Raw genomic sequence first — 19,718 nt, 5'->3', positions numbered from 1 at the left:
GTGACCATGTGAATGCTGAATGGAGCAAACCCCTCTGCCCTGCCCAATCCCCCTCACCCCTTACCATCTGGAAATCTAGTCAGTGACAGGAAGACTCTTCTCCTACTGGTGTGGGGATTTTCCTCAACAAGAGGGACAAGAAGCTCACCCTACAGAAAGGCCCAAAGGTAATCAGCCTATGTGTTTAAAGCTTCTAATTTAAAGCTTCCCACTCTTAATCAGAAGCAGACAGCTAATTATTATGAGACATCAGAGGAAAACTCTAACATAAAACAGATCAAAACAAAGAGAGAAAAGCAACTTTAGGGGAAAAGAAACTATGCAAGGCAAAGAAAATTTGTTGAAACAAACAAACAAACAAAAATACTATGAAAGAAACATTCCACGAATAAAAAAAAAAGATCTCCTAGAAAATCAAAACATAATAGTAGAGAAGAAAATTTTAATTGAAGGTAAAGATGAAGAAGTCTTCTAGGAGGCAGAACTAAAGGAAAAAGAGGTGAAAATCAGGAAACTATTCTAGGAAGCCAAGCATTGAGAAGCAACTGGCAATCAAGAAAGAAGACGACATGGGGTTTACTAAACAAAGGAGCCAACACAGGAGAGAAGCAGAGTCCCCAAGTGAGCAGGGTTACCCAGGATGACAGCTGTGTACCACACCTAGAGAGACATCTGCCCAGATTGAAACAGTATGACTCAAGAGACAGACTGAAGGTTGTCAGCACCACGATCTCTGCTGCCATTTATCCTCTTTCAATAAAAGAACGTTTATCTTGACTAATATAATATAACAACGTTTATCTTGACAATATCTCAGTTTATCTTGACTAAATGCTGATGAATTTCTACTCAAAATACTTGGCTGCCTAACGAGCTCAGAACACTCATTTCATCCCAGAGAAGTGTTCTTTAACCAAGTCCTGAAAGCTGTAGGTGGGTCATGGTCAACTTAGAAGAAATCACAGAGCTGCCCACTCCCTCTGACTGTCTTTCTGCCACCTGTCCAAGACTAGGTCCACACTGGAGCCCTGCCCAGTACAACCTCCAGGACAAGTCTTGACTTTGCCCATAGTTGCTTTTCTTCCATAGAATAGACTCCTTAAGCCTCAGGAAACTGAAGAAAGGATGGTCCATTGATGCCTGGGGATCCCTGAAATCCTTCCAGCAGTCTAAGAGGTACAGCTATAGACTTAGTAATACTAAAGGATTATTTGCCTTTTTCTGGTGTTGACACTTATCCTGATGGTACAAAAACAATGGTGAGCAAAACTGCTCATACCTTAACACAAATCAAGGCAGTGGCACCAAACTGTTAATAGAACTCATGGTCTTCACCACTACATTACTGCAGTTGAAGAACAATGCCAATTTTAAGAATGTCTTTGATGAAGCAGTAAAAGTTATTAGTTTTAATAAAAACTAAATCCTTCAGTACATATCCTTCTATTATTCTATATGAGGAAATGGGAAGTACGCATAAAACATATACTTACGTACAACAGTTACCTTTAGGAAAAGCACTTGTGTGACTGAGTTGCCAGCTGAACTAGCCAGGTATTTTTCTTTCTTTCTTTTCTTTTTCCATAAAATACCATTTTTACTTGAAGGGTTGAATGACAAACTATATTATTCAAGCTTAGATATTTGACAGGTATTTTCTCAAAATTGAATGAAAGTGAGCCTATCACTACAAAGAAAACTGACAGTACTTGTTGCCAGTGATATAAGTCAGGCTTTCAAAAGAGAATGGTAATTTTGGAAGACATATCCAGAGTGAGTGTGACAGCTTCTCAATATTTAAGACTTTTACAGTGAGACCAGTGATAGTATTAACAAAGGTGATTTTAAAATATTATATAATGAAATGTGTAAATATCTGTCCACGTAGCGGGGCGCCTGGGTGGCTCAGTCGGTTAAGCGTCCAACTTCGGCTCAGGTCACGATCTCACGGTCCGTGAGTTCGAGCCCCGCGTCGGGCTCTGGGCTGATGGCCCAGAGCCTGGAGCCTGCTTCCAATTCCGTGTCTCCCTCTCTCTCTGCCCCTCCCCTGTTCATGCTCTGTCTCTCTCTGTCTCAAAAATAAATAAACATTAAAAAAAAAAAAAAAAGACATTTCTTAAAAAAAAAAAAAAAAAAAAAAAAAATCTGTCCACGTAGGAAAGGTCCCAGAGGCATTAGGTCTGCTCACTGTAACTTGATGGGTCAACATCCCTCACTTTTGTTTTCAGAATACAACAAATAATTCTTTTTCAGTGCATTTGTATAACTGTTAGCTAACCTAATTATCACAAAATTCTCACCCTATCTTGTAAGGACTCTACCATCTTTGAAACACACTTATTTTACATTCAGAATTCTTTTCTTTGTCAAATGGCACAGAGCAGATCATAACCCAGCAAACATTATCATATGTATGTTTTGTAAGCAAATAAGAAAATTCCATTTTTCTTTAGAATCCACATTATGAATATAAATGCTAATCAGGTTATGATTCCAAGATTTAAAGTAGAAGAGGAAAAATCTCACTAGCACAGAACACCACCTTCCTTTTTCTCATGTTGGTGATCAAAAGCACATTAATTAGATGCGATTAAATTTAAGTTATGCTTAAGTTAGGTGAGGTAAGGGGGTTATAGAGAAAAATTGTTTCCAGTAAACATTCTTGGAGTTGTCAAAAGTTACTCTAGTTTGTCACATGTACATGTTCTATACGATTTGTCACCAAGCAACCAAAATCAACTAAATTTACTAAACCATTCATAAGGAATCCCTACCAGAATTAACTTAATAATAAAACTACAAATTTATCACTAAAGTACTGACTGCCCTCTAGTGTTCAAACTAAGGATTATGTTGATGAACTTGATGTAAGAGCCCTTCAGGGGGCCAAGGTCCTAAAAAAGCAGTTACATTAAAAGGAGAGAAGAGGGGCGCCTGGGTGGCTCAGTCCGTTAAGCGTCCGACTTCGGCTCAGGTCATGATCTCACCGCTTGTGAGTTCGAGCCCCGCATCCAGCTCTGTGCTGACAGCTCAGAGCCTGGGGCCTCTTTTCAGATTCTGTGTCTTTCTCTCTCTCTCTGCCCCTCCCCCGCTCGCTCTCTCTCTCTCTCTCTCTCTCTCTCTCTCAAAAATAAACATTAAAAAAAATTTTTTTTAAAAAGCAGAAGAAATTTGGATCTTGCAAAGTTCTCAAAGCAAGACAATAGCTATTAACCTGAACTACTCATTACTTGTACCAGTAGCCCAACGCTGATCTCAGTCATCTAGGGTAACTGGGCACGAGTAGAATATAAAGTTGGTAATATTTTTCTTATACTTCAAGTTACATTGGCATAAGAGGAGATTCAGATTTCTTCACATTTAGCAAAGAATCACAAAATGCCTGAATCAAAATCTTACTCCAGCATGCTAAGGTTAACAGTCTAAGGAAAACAGTCTCTGGTCCCTTTTTTTTGCATATTTTAAACTCCTATTTTAAATTTTAAGTTCTTCCTAACTAGTCTTCCTAATCTGTAATATGATTTGGGGGGAGGAAGGGGTGGATACCCTAGACTATATCTCTCTTTGAAATTAGAATCAATAGGAAAACAGCAACTTACTTTTTAGTCAGAAAGGTAGATACTAAACCTTTGTGTATCTAGATTTACATTCCCTTAACCATGCTGTTAGATAAAATATCACATACATACAAACTTCACTAGAAATAGTGAACATCCTTGCCATTATGATTACTTCCATGGTATCTTTCACTGGCCAAGTACTAATGAAGAACTTCAAAGCACACTTGTTTGGAAATAGTAGCAGAACTAAACTTCCAACCAAACAGAAGAATTCATAAGTTCCTAAGTGTTCAAGATCGAGAATTTTAAACTTCTTATTTTAACTTGCCAAATGGTTCTTTGTTTTATTTGAAGTAAGTAGCATTCTAGATCAGCAGGTCTCAAAGTACAATGTAGGAAACACTGGGGATCCCTAAATAGCAAGGTTAGAATTATTTTTTAAAAATAAGACAAAGATGTTATTTGCCTTTTCACTCTCACAATCTCTCAATTGTATAGTCAATTTTCCAGAGACTACATGGTACGTGATACAGAACAGACTGCAGGAGCAGCTATGCGAATCCAGTTGTCTTCTATTAAGTCAGACATTAAAGAGACTCGCAAAAAAAGTAAAATAATCCCTCCCCTGTTGCTTTTTTTCCCCCCTTGTTTTGGGAGTTATTTTTCATTAACAATGTTATTTATGAAGCTTATGAATTTATTAAAGCTGTTATAAATGAAACAATATTTTAAAAATTTGTATAACATAGTAAATATCAACAGTAACATATTTCACAGTAACACAGTAAATATCAATAAATATAAGTCATGCCAACAAAGCTCTCTTGGGCCTTCAATTATATTTACAGTATAAAGGGATCCTGAGACCAAAAAGCCTGAGAGCCATTAAGCTACAGAGCAGCATACTGAACATGAAAAAAATTAATTTACAGAGGTTTAATGGAGGTGAGGATAAAACACAAATATCATTTACTAAGAAAAATGTTAAGTGATACTCACCAAATGGATCTTCCATGCCACTATTAACCAGTTTAGGGAGGTGAGGTATAGTTTCTAAAGAGAGAAAAAGGTAAATGATATACTTTAAAACATAAAATCCACCACCTTTTATGTGTTTTTTTTTTTTTTAACACCCAATTCAGTAACAGTGATTATAGTTTAAAAGTGGAACATTATAGGAGTGCCTTGGTGGCTCAGTCAGTTAAGCGTCCAATTCTTGATTTTGGCTCAGTCATGATCTCACAGTTCGTGGGATTGAGCCCCGCTGGCGTCAGGCTCTGCACTGAGAGCACGGAGGCTGCTTGGAATTTTCTTTCTCTGCCCCTTTTCTGTGCCCACATGCACGCACATGCACTCTCTCTCTCTCAAAATAAAATAAACATTAAGGCTGGAACATTATAGAAATGTATAATGTATTAAGTGAGAACATTACCAACTGGGGTTTATTTTAAGACAGCTGAGATACAGATATATAGTATAAAAATATCATAAAACATTTAAGGCTAATTTAAGTTTACTTATTCATTTTGAGAGACACAGAGACAGAGACACAGTGCACGTGAGTGCGCGCACAAGTGGGGGAGGGGTGGAGACAGGGAGAGAGAATCCCAAGTAGGCTCCGCATGATCAGCGTGGAGACCAATGCAGGGCTCAAACTCACAAACCATAAGATCATGACTTGAGCTGAAGTTGATGCTTAACCAACTGAGCCACCCAGATGCCCCTAATTTTCATTTTAAAATATATTATTCTCAGTTTACTCAAGTAAGTTACCTTTCCAGCCCCCATCTTGAATTTACTACAGTGTAAGGAAAAAGGATAGTTCTTATGTAAAAACACATACCCCCCCACCCCACCCCAGACACCCGATAAAACTCACATAAACATCTGAGAAAGGGTATCCATATCTTAGAAAGAAGTGATTTTGCCTAAAGAAAGTACGAGTTATTTCAAATGCAGTAAGTTTTAAGTTTAGGATGTTCAAGTATGAAAATAAAACAATGTTTTGAAAGAAATTTGACTGAGTATAGATACCCAATCTCCTTTACCCTTAATTAAGACAAGGATCAATCTGCCCAATCTCACTTCCTATCTCTTTTGTGGTTTTGATCCCAAGGGCATTCCCTAATAAACAGTCTGAATGAATACTAAACTCCCAATTCAGAGTCTGCTTTTCAGAGAACACAACCTACCAACAGCTGGTGTCGGAGTGACCTGAGAAAACTGGGAGTATGAAAGGGTTTTGGAGCTGAATTGCTCACAGCCTAGATGGCAGTGAGGACCCCCCTGCTGGTGGTAGGTCTAACACAGATAATCCCTGGTAAAAGGTGCTGGTCCAATTCTTAAACTTTCACCAGTGGTAAACAGTGGTGGTCTATCTGTGGAAGGGAATGCTCTAGCTGACTGAATGTATCAGGCATTTGAACAGCAAAGGGAAAACAATAACTATAATGACAACTGAATTGAATGGCTATTGCTAAATTCAGTAATAACAAAAAATGAAGAGTGAATTAACAGTCAGTTGAAAGTCAAATATGAAAGCCACAAGCCTTATTGGTAAACTCTACTCTGGGGCAGCAGGACAGAAAAAGCTGAAGACCCGTGGCAGGAGTTATTCAGAATAGGCCAGCTCTGAAGGTTAATGCTCAGCCAAGAGAGGTATGTTATGCCAAGGTCAGGTCCCTGATTGGGAAAAAATTAGACCCTAATACATGGGAGGGAGATAACTGGATTAATGTCCCTTCCAAAATCTCAAATGTCCAAATACACCGTAACCTCCTGAGACTACAAAAGTGGCCCAACCTCCCCACAAGAACCAGCATTCACCTCTCACTTGAAAATAATGCAGAGGTCTCCACATCTTGCTCAGTAAAACAATGCCCCCCTCAGGATCTGCCACCTCCTGGCTAGTGTAAGTCACAACATAACTGAGCCCACAAGTGCTATTTCTGATAGATCAGAAAGGAATTATAACCAAAGGTAGTTGCAAGACTTAGCAAAGCATGTATGGCAGGGGCCAGGGGAGTAAAACAGTGACTGAATTCTGAGGATGCCTCAACATGATGATCAGAACATAAAACTGACAAGGAAGAGGTTATCTATTACTCTCTGGAAATATGGGATTTACCACCCTGGCAAAAACCTCAGGATATGATGTGAACTTACCACCAGGAAGGTTGCTAAAACTGGAAATGTGATGGCCCATGCTAAGTACCAACACCAAAACTACAACGGCAGACAGTGGAGGAAGGAATCAAAGGTTCAAGGAAGTAGGCATGCTGAAGTAGGTCAGAAAACCCATCAAATTATTATGTTCCTTGGAATGGCCAGGAGGATGCCATAAAGAATGTGCTGGTGAGATGGGCTCCAGTGTCATTAGGAAGTTTAATAGCTGGTCTCCTGCACAGGAGAGGTTGTTAACAAAACTAACCCCACTGATAGCAATGGTGATGGGAGGAGCTTAAAACAAAGGAACCCAGACCCTGGTACTTAACTGTTAAAAGCCAGAGGGACACAATTACCATACAGACCAGCAAAGTCAGAGTGGCAGTCAAAGGGTCCAGACTCAGATTTATGGAGATAGTTAATGGAACATGATGTCACTAGAAGCACAATAGACAAACTGCCAATAAGAGCACTTCTCTATTTGAAACATTAAAAGAAATTAAGGATGGAAGGTCAGGATGCTGAGGGTAGTTACCCCACTAAAAAATCAGAATCCCTGGGGCGCCTGGGCAGCGCAATCAGTTAAGCATCTGACTCTTGATTTCAGCTCAGGTCATGATCTCACAGTTCATGAGATGGAGCCCCACATCAGGCTAACAGCACGGAGCCTGCTTGGGATTCTCTCTCTCTCCCTCTTTCTCTGCCCCTCCCCGTCTGGTTCTGTGTGTGTCTCTCTCTCAAAATCAATAAGTACACTTTAAAAGAATAATCAGAGGGGCACCTGGGTGGCTCAGTTGGTTAAACAGCCAACGCTTGGTTTCAGCTCAGGTCATGATCTCATGGTTCATGGGATCAAGCCCCACGTAGGGCTCTGTGCTGACAGTGCAGAGCCTGATTGGGATTCTCACTTAAAGGACTATGTCAATTTTCCCCTCTCTTGCATAATATAGTCCTAAGAGACATAGATCATCTGGACTTCTTGCAGGACATCACAGTGACCACTATATTAATAACATCTTGCTAACTGGGCCAGATGAGCAAGAGGTAGATAGCACACTGATGGCCTAGTCAGGAAACATGCATTCCAGACAAGTGAGAGATAAATATCTCAAAGGTTCAGGAACCCATTACATCAGTAAAATCTTTAGTAGTCAGGACTTGACAAGACATGCCATTCAAGTAAAGTCATCCAAGTAAATAATTGCATCTTGCATCGCCCGCCAGTAAGAGGGAAGCACAACACCTGAGAATACTGCTCTGGCTTCTAAACCAGGTGACACAAAAAGGCGCATGTGGAGAAGAGCTCAAAACAGGAGAGGACTGCAGGCCTGGGTGGTGATACAAACAACCTGGCCGATCCTATGGTATTACAGCAAGCCCCAGTGGGAGAATCACTACACAGACCACTGGGGTTCTGGAGCAAGCCCATGCCACTTGTAGGAGGAAATCATATGCCTTCTGCACAACTCCTGGCATGATATACTATGTCCTAGTAGATATGGAGCACCTGACCATGGGACACCAAGTGACCGTTTACTTAGAAGCATCCATCATGACCTAGGTTCTATGAAACACACCAAGCTGTAACGTCGGGTGTACCCAGTAACAATACAGCATAAGATGAAAATGATACAACCAAGAGCAAGCACAAATAGGACCCACAAGCTTGAGCAGAGAGCCCAAATCATCATATCATCCACCACTGTTGTACAAGAATATCCCTCAGCATATACCTTTCTGGACATATAGGAGGCCCTATAGCCAGCTAACAGAGAAAAAAAACTTCGCATTTTTCATAGATAGCTGTATGCGGATACGAGTCAAAAATGAACAGGCACAGCCCCACTCCGGGGGTGGCACGGAAAGACAGTGGTAAAGGAAAACCCTCCCAATGGACAGAGCTTTAAGCAGTACACTTGACTGTCTACTTTGTGTAGACAAAGAAGTGGTGTGATAGTTCACAGGAAAGTGTCCTAACATGCTGGTCAGGGGGCATAAAAGTGGAAAGACTGGCATATTGGGGCAAGGAGGTCTTAGGGTAGAGGCATGCAGGAGGGCATAGGAGTGGATACAACATGTTAAGACCTTTGTACGACATGTTAACATTCATCAGAGAACATCTGCCATGGAAGAAGCACTAAACAACCAAACAGACAATGACTCAACTAATTTGTCAGCCATCTTTTGTCATGGCCTCCCAAGTGCTGACAAAATGAGCACATGAAAGAAAGTGGACATAGTGGCAGAGATATATACCATGCATGGACCACAGAATGAACTCCCAGTTATGCTCCAGTTACTGATGCCGCAAAAAGTCCAAATGGCCAGCCACAGAGGCAAACACTAAGCTCCAATATGGCACCACCTTTTAAGGAAACCAATAGGCCACATGATGGCAAGTTGACTGACTATATTTGGCCCCTTCCACCATGAAAAGGTGAGCAATTTATTCCAAAAGGAATAAGGACATATTCTGGGTAGAGGTTTGCCTTTCCTGCCCAAAGGAACATCACTACCTGAGAGTTCAGGAAAATTGTAATCTATCAGTAAGCATCATCCCACACAATATCATGTCATTACATTAAGTGCAGGATAGGGCCCAGGACCATGAGATCCACTGGCGGTATCATACAATAGCATCATGTAAAAGCTCCTACCTTAAAGACCACTGAAATGGCCTGAAGGCAAAGCTGAAGGATCAACTCAATGTAATATGTTATGAGATCAAAGTGCCACCCTCCAGGATGCAACATATGCACCAAGTCAAAGACCTTTACATGCTATGTCTTCAACAGGAAAAATACATGGATATGGAAAAATGGTAGGTAGAAACAGGATACCCTGTTTGTCACCAAATCCCAAAGGCCCACCTGGAGAATGTGTGCGTCCTATCCCTGCAACTCTAAAGATATTCATCATCAAAAAGAACACTTCCATAGGAGACAAAAGAATCCCAAGACTATTAGCTATGGGTGCCACCTGGGCATTTTGGAGTTCTTATATCTAGGGATAGTAGGCAAAGAAGAGGAATTACCACCTTGGCAGGGATAACTGATCCTTATTATCAGAAAGAAGTAGGGCTGCTTTCCACAAGGGGACAGTGACAATATATCTGAAACTCAGATGATCCATTTGGGTGCCTACTGGTACTCGCTTTCCCAATTCTGAATGCACAGTAAACAGACAAATTGGATACTCTGGCCTAAGAAACACATGGTAGCTAGTTGTTCAGATCCTTCAGGAATGAAGGTCTGGGTCACACTACCAAGCAAGACATCCAGACTGGTGAGATGGCAGCAGAAGACAAGGGGAATCTGAAATGGAGAGTGGAGGGAGGTAATAATTACCAGTTGTAATGTTGAGACCAGTTGCAGCAGCAGGAGATATAGTTCACCACACCAACTTCCCTCTTCTAAGCATCCCCCAGATAGAAGAGAGGCCCACCAGTATTCTGGAGGAGCTATTCTCTCAACATGTATAAACAAGTAGATGACAGGAACAAAAACGAAGACACAAAATTCCAAAACTTACCAGGTGCAGCTAAAGGAGTGCTTAGAGAGAAATGTATAGCTGTAAACACCTACAATAAAAAGGGAAGAAAGAGGGTTGTCTGGGTGGCTCAGTCGATTAAGCGTCCGACTTTGGCTCAGGTTATCATCTGGCAGTTCATGGGTTCGTGCCCGTGTTGGGCTATGTGTTGATGGCAAGGAGCGTATTTGGGATTCTCTCTCTCTCTCTCTCTCTCTCTCTCTCTCAAATAAATAAACATTTAAAAAATGTTACAAAAGTAAAATTAAGAAGAAAGATCTCTAATCAACAACCTAACCTTTTACCATGAGACACTGGGAAAAAAGTAAACAATATGGATTAGAGCAGAAATTAGAGAAATAGAAAACACAAAAATTAAGTCAAAATAAATTAAAGACCTAAATGTAAGAGCTAAAACTATAAAACTCTTAGGAGAAAAGATAGGTCTAAGCTTACAACCTTTAGTCAGGCAATTAAGTTTCTTAGATATGATACCAGAACCATAAGCAACAAAAGAAAAAGTAGATAAACTTTACGTCGTCAAAATTAAAAACAGAAAATAAGTGTCAAGAGGATTTGGAGAATTATGTACTGTAACACAAAATGGTGCGGCCATTGTGAAAACAGTATGGCAGTTCCTAAAAAATTTTTCAAAAAAAAATTATCACATGATCCTGCAATTCTACTACTGAGTATACACCCTGAAGAATTGAAAGCAGGGACTCAAACAGATACTTATACACCCATGTTCACACTAGCATTACTAACAACAGCCAAAAGGTAGAAACAACCAAAATATTCATCAACAGATGAATGAATAAATAAAATGTGGTATATATTATTCAGCCTTAATAAGGAATGGAAGCCTGACATGCATTACAACACAGATGAGTCTTTAAAAATTTTTTTAAACGTTTATTTATTTTTGAGAGACAGAGAGACAATGTGAGTGGGAGAGGGGCAGAGAGAGAAAGAGACACAGAATCTGAAGCAGGCTCCAGGCTCAGAGCAGTCAGCACAGAGCCTGACACAGGCTTTGAACCCACAAACCGTAAGATCATGATCTGAGCCGAAGTCCAATGCTTAATGGACTGAGCCACCCAGCCTCCCCACAACATAGATGAATCTTGAGACATTATGCTAAATGAAATAAGCCAAATCCAAAAGGAAGACATTGTAGGATCCCACTTTACCTAGAGCCGTCAAATTCAGAGACAGAAAGTCAGATGGTGTTTCCAGGGGCTGGCAGGAGGGGAGAATGAGGAATTATCATTAATGGATATAGAGTTTCAGTTTGGTAAGATGAAAAATTTCTGAAGATAGAGGGTGGTAATGGTTGTAGAACAATATGTCACTGACAATACTCTCAAGAAATGCTTAAATGGTAAACTTCATAGTGTATATTTTACTGCAATTAAAAAAAAAAAAAAAAAAGAGGGACGCCCAGGTGGCTCAGTCAGTAAAGCATTCAACTAACCAACTCTTGATTTCGGCTCAGGTTATGATCTCACAGTTCATGAGATCAAGCCCTGTGTCTACTGTGGGCGCAGAGTTTGCTTGGGATTATCTGTCTCCCTCTCTCTCTGCCTCTTTCCTGCTTGAGTGCTCTCTCTCTCTCTCCCTCCCTCCCTCAAAATAAATAAACATTAAGGAAAGGTTTAAAAAACAAAACAAACAAAAAACAAAACTAGCTGACCCTTGGTAAGGTTCCAGTGATCATTAAGATGGCATTTCAACTGACTTTCATTTCCCTCTCTTCAGGTTTGTGTTAGCCTTGAAAATGAAGAACTCCGTAACTACAGTAGCTATGAAAACCACAGCCTAGCAGCTACTGGAAAAGATACAACAAATGTGGAGCTCCCTCAAAGCCCCATCCTCAGAGAGCTGTTAGTATGTGATCGAACTAACAGCACCAAGAAAAGTCCAAGCTCCTTATCTTTATTTGACCTCATTCAGAGCTTGCTCCATGTGAACAGCCCTATCCTGAGGGCATTTTTCAAAACCCTTCAGTGACAGTGGTTTAACATCCCAACAGCCTAAGGCAGTGATACCAGCTGGAGGCTAACTCTGAACAAAAAACCCATAAATGTTCAGGAATGACATGTCTGTAAGGGACTCTGGAAAGCTCTGACATATTCCTGGGTATCTAGAAGGGCACATGCATTTACAGGCTGTGCACAAACCCAGGAAAGGCATGAGAGGAGGCCCTGATCTCTTACCTGCGGTTGACCTTGAAATTCTGTGCAAGCAGGAAGTGATGGCTAAGGGAAGGTTGTAAACTACCTGCAGGGAGTATTGAAGGTATACTCCAACATACAGACACAGCACCTTTGGCAAAGGGTGGGTGATTTATTGGTTCAAGACACTTAAGGAAATCTCTGTCTAATCATTGGCTAACTACTAAACCAACTAAGCAGAGACTGCAAAGGCCATACGCAATAAAGCATACAGGCTCTATACATACTTAGTCCAGGAAAGTCACTAAATAAACAGCAATAAGAAACCCACAGGAGGGAGGGGAGAATCTGATTTTCAAACTTGCCACATTATTTTAAATGGCTCAGTTTTCAGAAAAAATTATGAGTCACCCAAACAGGAAAGTATGGTCTATATACAGGGGAAAAAAAAAAACCAGTCAACAAAACTACCTGAAGAGGCCTAGGTGTTGAGAGAGAGTGTGCGTGGGTAAGCCAGCGGGGGGAGGAGTAGAGAGAGAGGGAGACACAGAATCTGAAGCAGGCTCCAGGCTCTGAGCAGTCGGCACAGAGCCTGACACTGGCCTTGAACCCACGAACCATGAGATCATGACCTGAGCTGAAGTCGGACACGCAACCAACTGAGCCACCCAGGCACCCCTAGACTGTTTTAAAGTAACATGTGAATTATAATCCCCAGAGCAACCACTAAAAAAAGACTAGCTAGGAAGTCAAATTAGTTGAGTATTAATCTTCCAATAACAAGTATAAAAGGAATTAGAGAGAATAAGGGATTAATACTGGCTACAGTCATTAGAAGCCTGAATGCAGTGTGTTCATTTGTGTAAACAAAGCTCCATTCAAACCCTCATGCTAACAGACCTGAGGTCAGCACTTTGTTTCAGATGTATGTGGCACTGAATAAATGTCTGATACATAAGTGGAATGGCAATAATAACCAAGAATCAAAAATCTGAAAATGCGGGGCGCCTGGGTGGCGCAGTCGGTTAAGCGTCCGACTTCAGCCAGGTCACGATCTCGCAGTCCGTGAGTTCGAGCCCCGCGTCAGGCTCCGGGCTGATGGCTCGGAGCCTGGAGCCTGTTTCCGATTCTGTGTCTCCCTCTCACTCTGCCCCTCCCCCGTTCATGCTCTGTCTCTCTCTGTCCCAAAAATAAATAAACATTGAAAAAAAAAATCTGAAAATGCTTAGTAAATACGACAGGATTTGCTGACAGATTGAGAAGACAGGATTCATACTATCTCAACTGTTAAACACGTTATCACTAGATGATCAGGGTGATGATCCTGGGTTACCTAACAGAAAGTTTCAATTAACAAAACACCTCTGTCCTTAGAGAGTCACAAACAGAAGGGTATCTTGCTAAAAGAATCCTGAGTAGTCTTCGTAGAAGAGACTGCTTTGTGTCTCCACCTAACTGGACGCTTGTGCTACAAATATTCCCGTGGTTTCTATAACCACCCATAGGCAGATGATGCCCACACCTATACATATGCTCAGTCCAGATCTCTCTCAAAAGCTCAGGTAAAAGCCAAAACACTTTCAACAGTTTATAAGACCCTATGACCATGCTCACATGACCCCATCATGTTCAACTCCTCTCTCCCTCCCTCATTAAACTTAGGCCGGTGAGCCTCCTTACTGTTTCTTGAACCTGCCAGGCATGCTCAGGGCCTTTGCACTTGCTCTCCCTGGAATGCTCGTCCTCCAGATATTCATTCCGCAATTCTTTTAGATCTCTACTAAAATGCTGCCTTCCTAGTGAAGCCTTCATTACCCTACTTTAAATCAAGATCATCAGCATCACCCTACCCCTCCTTTGTCTCTATTCTCAGCTTTGTATTTTTCAAGAGTACTTATCTTCTACCGTATGCTATAAATGTACTTTTATTGTGTTTATCATCTCCTCTCATTAAATTATGAGTTCTTTCAGGACACATATTTTACCTATTTTTGTTCATTGCTCACTCTAACACTGTTCACTCTAACATCTAGAAAGTTGCCTGTAAAATAACAAGTATACAATAACAACTATTTTTTTAAATGAATGAGCTCCAGGGGTGCCTGGGTGGCTCAGTCAGTTAAGGGGCCAACTTCAGCTCAGGTCATGATCTCACCGTTCATGGGTTCGAGCCCTGAGTCGGGCCCTGTGCTGCCAGCTTGGAGCCTGGAGCCTGCTTCGGATTCTGTGTCTCCCTCTCTCTCGGCCCCTCCTCTGCTTGCACTCTCTCTCTCTCAAAAATAAATAAACATTAAAAAAATTTTTTTTATTAGCTCCAAATTCACATGTCCAACTCACTGAACATCTCCAACTTAGATATCCAAGAACCTCCATTCAACATACACAAAACAATTCATTATCTACCTCATTCATCCTTACTCCTTACTCTTCGTGCAAGTTTCCTAGCTCACCGCCTACTTGCTCAAACCAGAAATCTCATCCTCCAAATCACGAGTCATTTCCAAAACATATCTCACATCCAACCCTCTCTTCATCGCCTGAAGACACAATAGAATCCAAAATATTCTCGCTGCCTCTCACAGTCCCAGTAATTGTTAAGTGTTTTCTAAACTGGGGTCTATGGAATTCTTAACAGTCTTTGTTTCCCCTCCTACTTCAACTGAGGCAGTCCCTGCAGGAACCTCCTCCCTTCTTCCTCTATGTGTTGCAGAGTCCTAAGATCTGGCCCTTGAATCTTGTCTCTTCCCAATCTTCACTCTCTCCCTCCCTGGAACATCATCAGCATTTTGGCCGGGTCAGTTCCTTAGTGAGTACTGTTCTACACTCTGCAGGACATTTAGCAACCCTCACTTAGTATCCCTTACCCCAGCCCCCTACATTAAATGCCCACAGCCTCCCCAATTATGACATGCAAAACCAGCCCCCTATAATTCTAAACGCTCCTGGAGGAGTAACACCCCAAATATGAACCCCGACTAATCATCTCATCCAGTTCTATAGTTTAAAATACAATATATACACTGATAACTTCCAAATTCATATTTCCAGACTGAATCTCTCTCCTGAACTTCAAACTGGCATATCCACAGCCCATGTAATATCTTTATTTGGAAATCTAAGAAGTTTCTCAAACACAGTATATTAAAAAAACAACAAAAACAACAAGAAAAAAACCCTCTTGATTGCCCACTCCCAACTTGGCTCTTCCTCCAGTGTCCCCTATTCAATAGTAGGGCAACAGATGTAGAACACTCACCAAAAAAAAAAACAAAAAAAAAAAAAAAAAAACAAACAAACAAAAAACCCAAACCCAAAAAACAAAATAGAGTTGGCAAGTGTGTTAGCTGCTATTTTGGATCATCATTTCAGTAAAGAGGCAACTTAAGTTTTCCAGTGGCTCAGGACAAAAACTTTAGTGTCATGACTGACTCTTCTCTTTCTCTTACACCCACACCTAAATCATCATCAAATTTTATGCCTGTGCCTCCAAAATACATCCATAATCTAAACACTTCTCACCACCCAACACCAAGCTATGGCCACATCTTGCCTAGACTGGTGTGTCAACTCCCTAATCAACCTTTTTTCTTCCACTCAGGCTCCTATATTGTATTGTCCTCAGAGTGGTCTGGGTGATTCTTTAAAAAAATAAAGTTGGGGGGGGGGGCGCCTGGGTGGGTGAATCAGTCGTGTGAGCATCTGACTCTTGATTTTGGCTCAGGTCATGATCCCAGGGTCGTGCAATCAAGCCCCGCGTTGGGCTCCACGTTGAGTGTGGAGCCTGTTTAAGACTCTTTCTCTCCTGGGGCACCTGGGTGGCTCAGTCGGTTGGGCGTCTGACTTTGGCTCAGGTCATGATCTCACAGTCTGTGAGTTCGAGCCCCGCGTTGGGCTCTGTGCTGACAGCTCAGAGCCTGGAGCCTGCTTCGGATTCTGTGTCTCCCTCTCTCTCTGCTCCTCCCCTGCTCATGCTGTCTCTCTGTCTTAAAAATAAATAAAAACATTAAAAAAAAAATTCTCTCTCTCCCTCTGTTCTCTAAAAAAAAAAAAAAAAAAAAAGAGATCGTGTCTCCCTACGGCATCTGAAGTTATTTCCAAATTTCTTACCATGGCCTTTGAGATTCTACATAACCTAACCCATTTACGTACGCATAGACTTCACTTCCTATCACTCTCTTGCTTGCTCTGTTCCTGCCACACTAACCCTGTGAGTAACTGAACAAGCACATTCTTATCCCAGGGCTTTGCAGGTACGGTTCAAACAGCCTGGAATGCTCCTTTCTCACAAACTGCATGATTTACTCCTTTATTTCACGTGACAACTCATATATGACTCGCTCAGAGGGGCTTTTCTCGGACTACCCTGTCTAAAATACCATATCCCTGTCCATCACATCCTATCCCTTCATCCCATTTTATTTCTATTTTTAACTTATTGCTAAGTTAATCTATATAAAACCTGAGCTAAGCCAGATATTTTCTTATACCTTCTTTTTAACATTTAAAAATTTTACCTTTCACATTTTGGTCATCCATGCTACTAGAATTGATTTTTGTGTATGGTATTAGATAGACAACCATTTTGTTTTTTTATGAGTAACAAATGATCTCAGTCCATTACTGAATAATTTATCCGCTGATCTGTAATGGCACCTTTGTCACATATCCCTTTCCCTATATTCATAGGTCTCTCTCCCAGCACTCTATACTATTCTACCCATCTATTTTATGATCCCAGAGCCAAAACCACTCTAATAATCAGTTTGACGATAAGTCTTGTAATCAAGTAGGACAAGTTTCCCCATCTTATCTGCAGAAGTGTGCTGACTGTTCCATATACATTTTATTTATTTACTTATTTTAAAGTTTATTTATTTTGAGAGACAGAGACAGTACAAGTTGGGGAGGAGCAGAGAGAGAGGAGGGGAGAAAGAGAATCCCAAGCAGGCTCAGTGCTGCCAGCGCAGAGCCCGACATGGAGCTCGAACCCATGAAACCACGAGATAAGACCCTAGCCGAAACCAAGAGCCCAACCAACTCAGCCACCAAGGCGCCCCTGCTCCATATACATTTTAGATTCCGCTTGTCAAATTCCATGAAAAAAACTTACTGGAATTTTGATTAGAATTACATTTAATCTAAAACTCAAACTGGAGAGAACTGGCCTCTTTATAATACAAAGTTTTCCAAACATGAATATTTTATGTCTCTCCCATTTATTTAGGCCTCCTTTATTATGTCTCTGCTTGGAGCATCTTTGTCTTTTAAACAGAGTTTTTGGGGAAAACGATCTAATTTATTTCTTTGTGATTAAGAGATATTTGTGTTCCTTTTTACCACCCTACTTTCTTTTTTTCACTTGTTCAACTTTTCAGGTTTTTTGTCCTTTTTTGCCCTCTGCTGTATCATTTTTTTCTTATTCCTTTTCCTCATTTCTGTTTATTTGTATTCTTTCTATTTCTATTCTTTCATTGTTACCTCTTAAAGACTGACATGAATATTTTATCTGAAGTCTAAAGTTAGTTAATATCTTTACTCTCCTTCCTAATTATACAGGAACTCTTGGAATGCTTTGACTTCAAGCCCCCTTCCTATTTATATTTGTTTGAGTACTTTCCATTGCTATACCCACAAATAAGATGTTACTTTTTCAAGTCAGTCCTTAAGATTTTCCTTAATGTCCATGTGTTCTTTGCTCATCATTCCCCTTTGCATCTTAGACCCTTGAGTCCAAGAGGCAGATTTCCTTCATAAGTTCCTCTGGGGAGGTTCCATGGGAACACGTTCTTTCAGTTCCTTTGTTTGAAACTTTTTCTTTGAAATTTACTTTTGACATATTATTTTACTGAGTATACAATTCTCAGTTGACAGATGTTTTCTTATACAATTTTGAAAATATTGTTCTGCTGCCTTTTTACTTCTAGTATTGGCTCAACCAGCATACCAAACAATACCTCAAAAAGTATATACCTTGTTAGGAAAAATTGTGTATTCTTGGTAGACTCATTTATATCTGTATTTACAACTTGAGCCTATCCTGGACACTCAAAATGAAACAAGGAATAAAAGCTATTAATGATTGACACAGAAAAAACATTTCTGTCTTTAAAAGTCTGTCCAGGGGCGCCTGGGTGGCACAGTCGGTTAAGCGTCCGACTTCAGCCAGGTCACGATCTCGCGGTCCGTGAGTTCGAGCCCCGCGTCGGGCTCTGGGCTGATGGCTCAGAGCCTGGAGCCTGTTTCCGATTCTGTGTCTCCCTCTTTCTCTGCCCCTCCCCCGTTCATGCTCTGTCTCTCTCTGTCCCAAAAATAAATAAACGTTGAAAAAAAAAAAAATTAAAAATAAATAAATAAATAAATAAAAGTCTGTCCAGAGGCACTTGGCTGACTTAGTCGGACGAGTGTGTGACTCTGATCTTGGGGTTATGAGTTTGGGCCCCACATTAGGTGGAGAAATAACTTAAAAGTAAAATTTTTTTTTTAAGTTTATTTATTTTGAAAGAAAGAGCGTGAGCTGGGGAGAGGGGAAGAGAGAGGAGGAGAGACAGAGAATCCCAAGCAGGCTCTGTGCTGTCAGTGTGGAGCCTAACACAGGGCTCAATCCCAGAACGGTGAGATCATGAGCCAAAACCAAGAATCTGATGCTTAACCAACTGAGCCACTCAGGTACCCCAGAAACAAAATCTTAAAAAAATAAAATAAAAAGTCTGTTCCAAAAAAGTTACACTGGGGTGCCTGGATGGATCAGTCAGTTAAGCATCTGACTTTGGCTCAGGTCAGCTCAGAGGCTTCCTTCAGATTCTGTGCTTCCTTCTCTCTCTGCCACTCTCCCACTCATTCTCTCTCAAAAATAAATGAACATTTAAAAATTTAAAAAAAAAGTTACACTTAGGAAAAGGTTATTTTTAAGTACAAATAACCAACATCTAACATATTACTTAAGGGTAAAGACTTAAAAATGGGACTAACCCCCCCCCCCCCAGCTTCAAGAAAAACTAACCTCCTCCTCCTAATTAAACACGGTCTTTTCTGTTACCACTAAGAGGCATGAATCAGCTCTTTAAAATAGAGGTGTGGTTCACTGATAATCAAAAGTACTCTCAGGAAATATCATTAGGGAATTATGACAAATGACACTGTTTTCAGGAAAAATACAGGTCTCAGCAAGGGTGAGCTTACTTTTAAGATATGCATAATCATATTATTACTTCTGAAATAAATGGGACTAAAGTCAAACTTCAGACAATTAAAGTTTCTTAAAAAAAATTTTTTTTTTAAATTTATCTAT

The 19,718-nt window shown here is 40.6% G+C and overlaps 1 protein-coding gene across 9 annotated transcripts in view; it reads right to left on the bottom strand.

The window, feature by feature from the left end:
- PHACTR4 (phosphatase and actin regulator 4) overlaps positions 1-19,718 on the bottom strand; it is a 103,343-nt gene that overhangs the window by 72,583 nt on the left and 11,042 nt on the right. For 7 of the 9 annotated variants that reach the window (XM_030327867.1, XM_030327864.1, XM_030327858.1 and 4 more), the window contains exon 2: positions 4,560-4,613. Coding sequence is in view for 7 of the 9 variants with exons in the window: in XM_030327858.1 (XP_030183718.1) it covers positions 4,560-4,575 (16 nt within the window). In the remaining 2 variants the exon portion in view is untranslated. Of the gene's footprint in view, positions 1-4,559; positions 4,614-10,256; positions 10,306-19,718 lie in introns of those variants that run through there. The other 2 variants (XM_030327859.1, XM_030327862.1) reach the window with 1 other exon arrangement.

This window comes from Lynx canadensis, chromosome C1, assembly GCF_007474595.2.
Source record: "Lynx canadensis isolate LIC74 chromosome C1, mLynCan4.pri.v2, whole genome shotgun sequence".
NCBI classification, from domain to species: domain Eukaryota; kingdom Metazoa; phylum Chordata; class Mammalia; order Carnivora; family Felidae; genus Lynx; species Lynx canadensis.
Note: the sequence above shows the minus strand (reverse complement) of the source record. Positions and strands in the feature narration are given on the sequence as shown.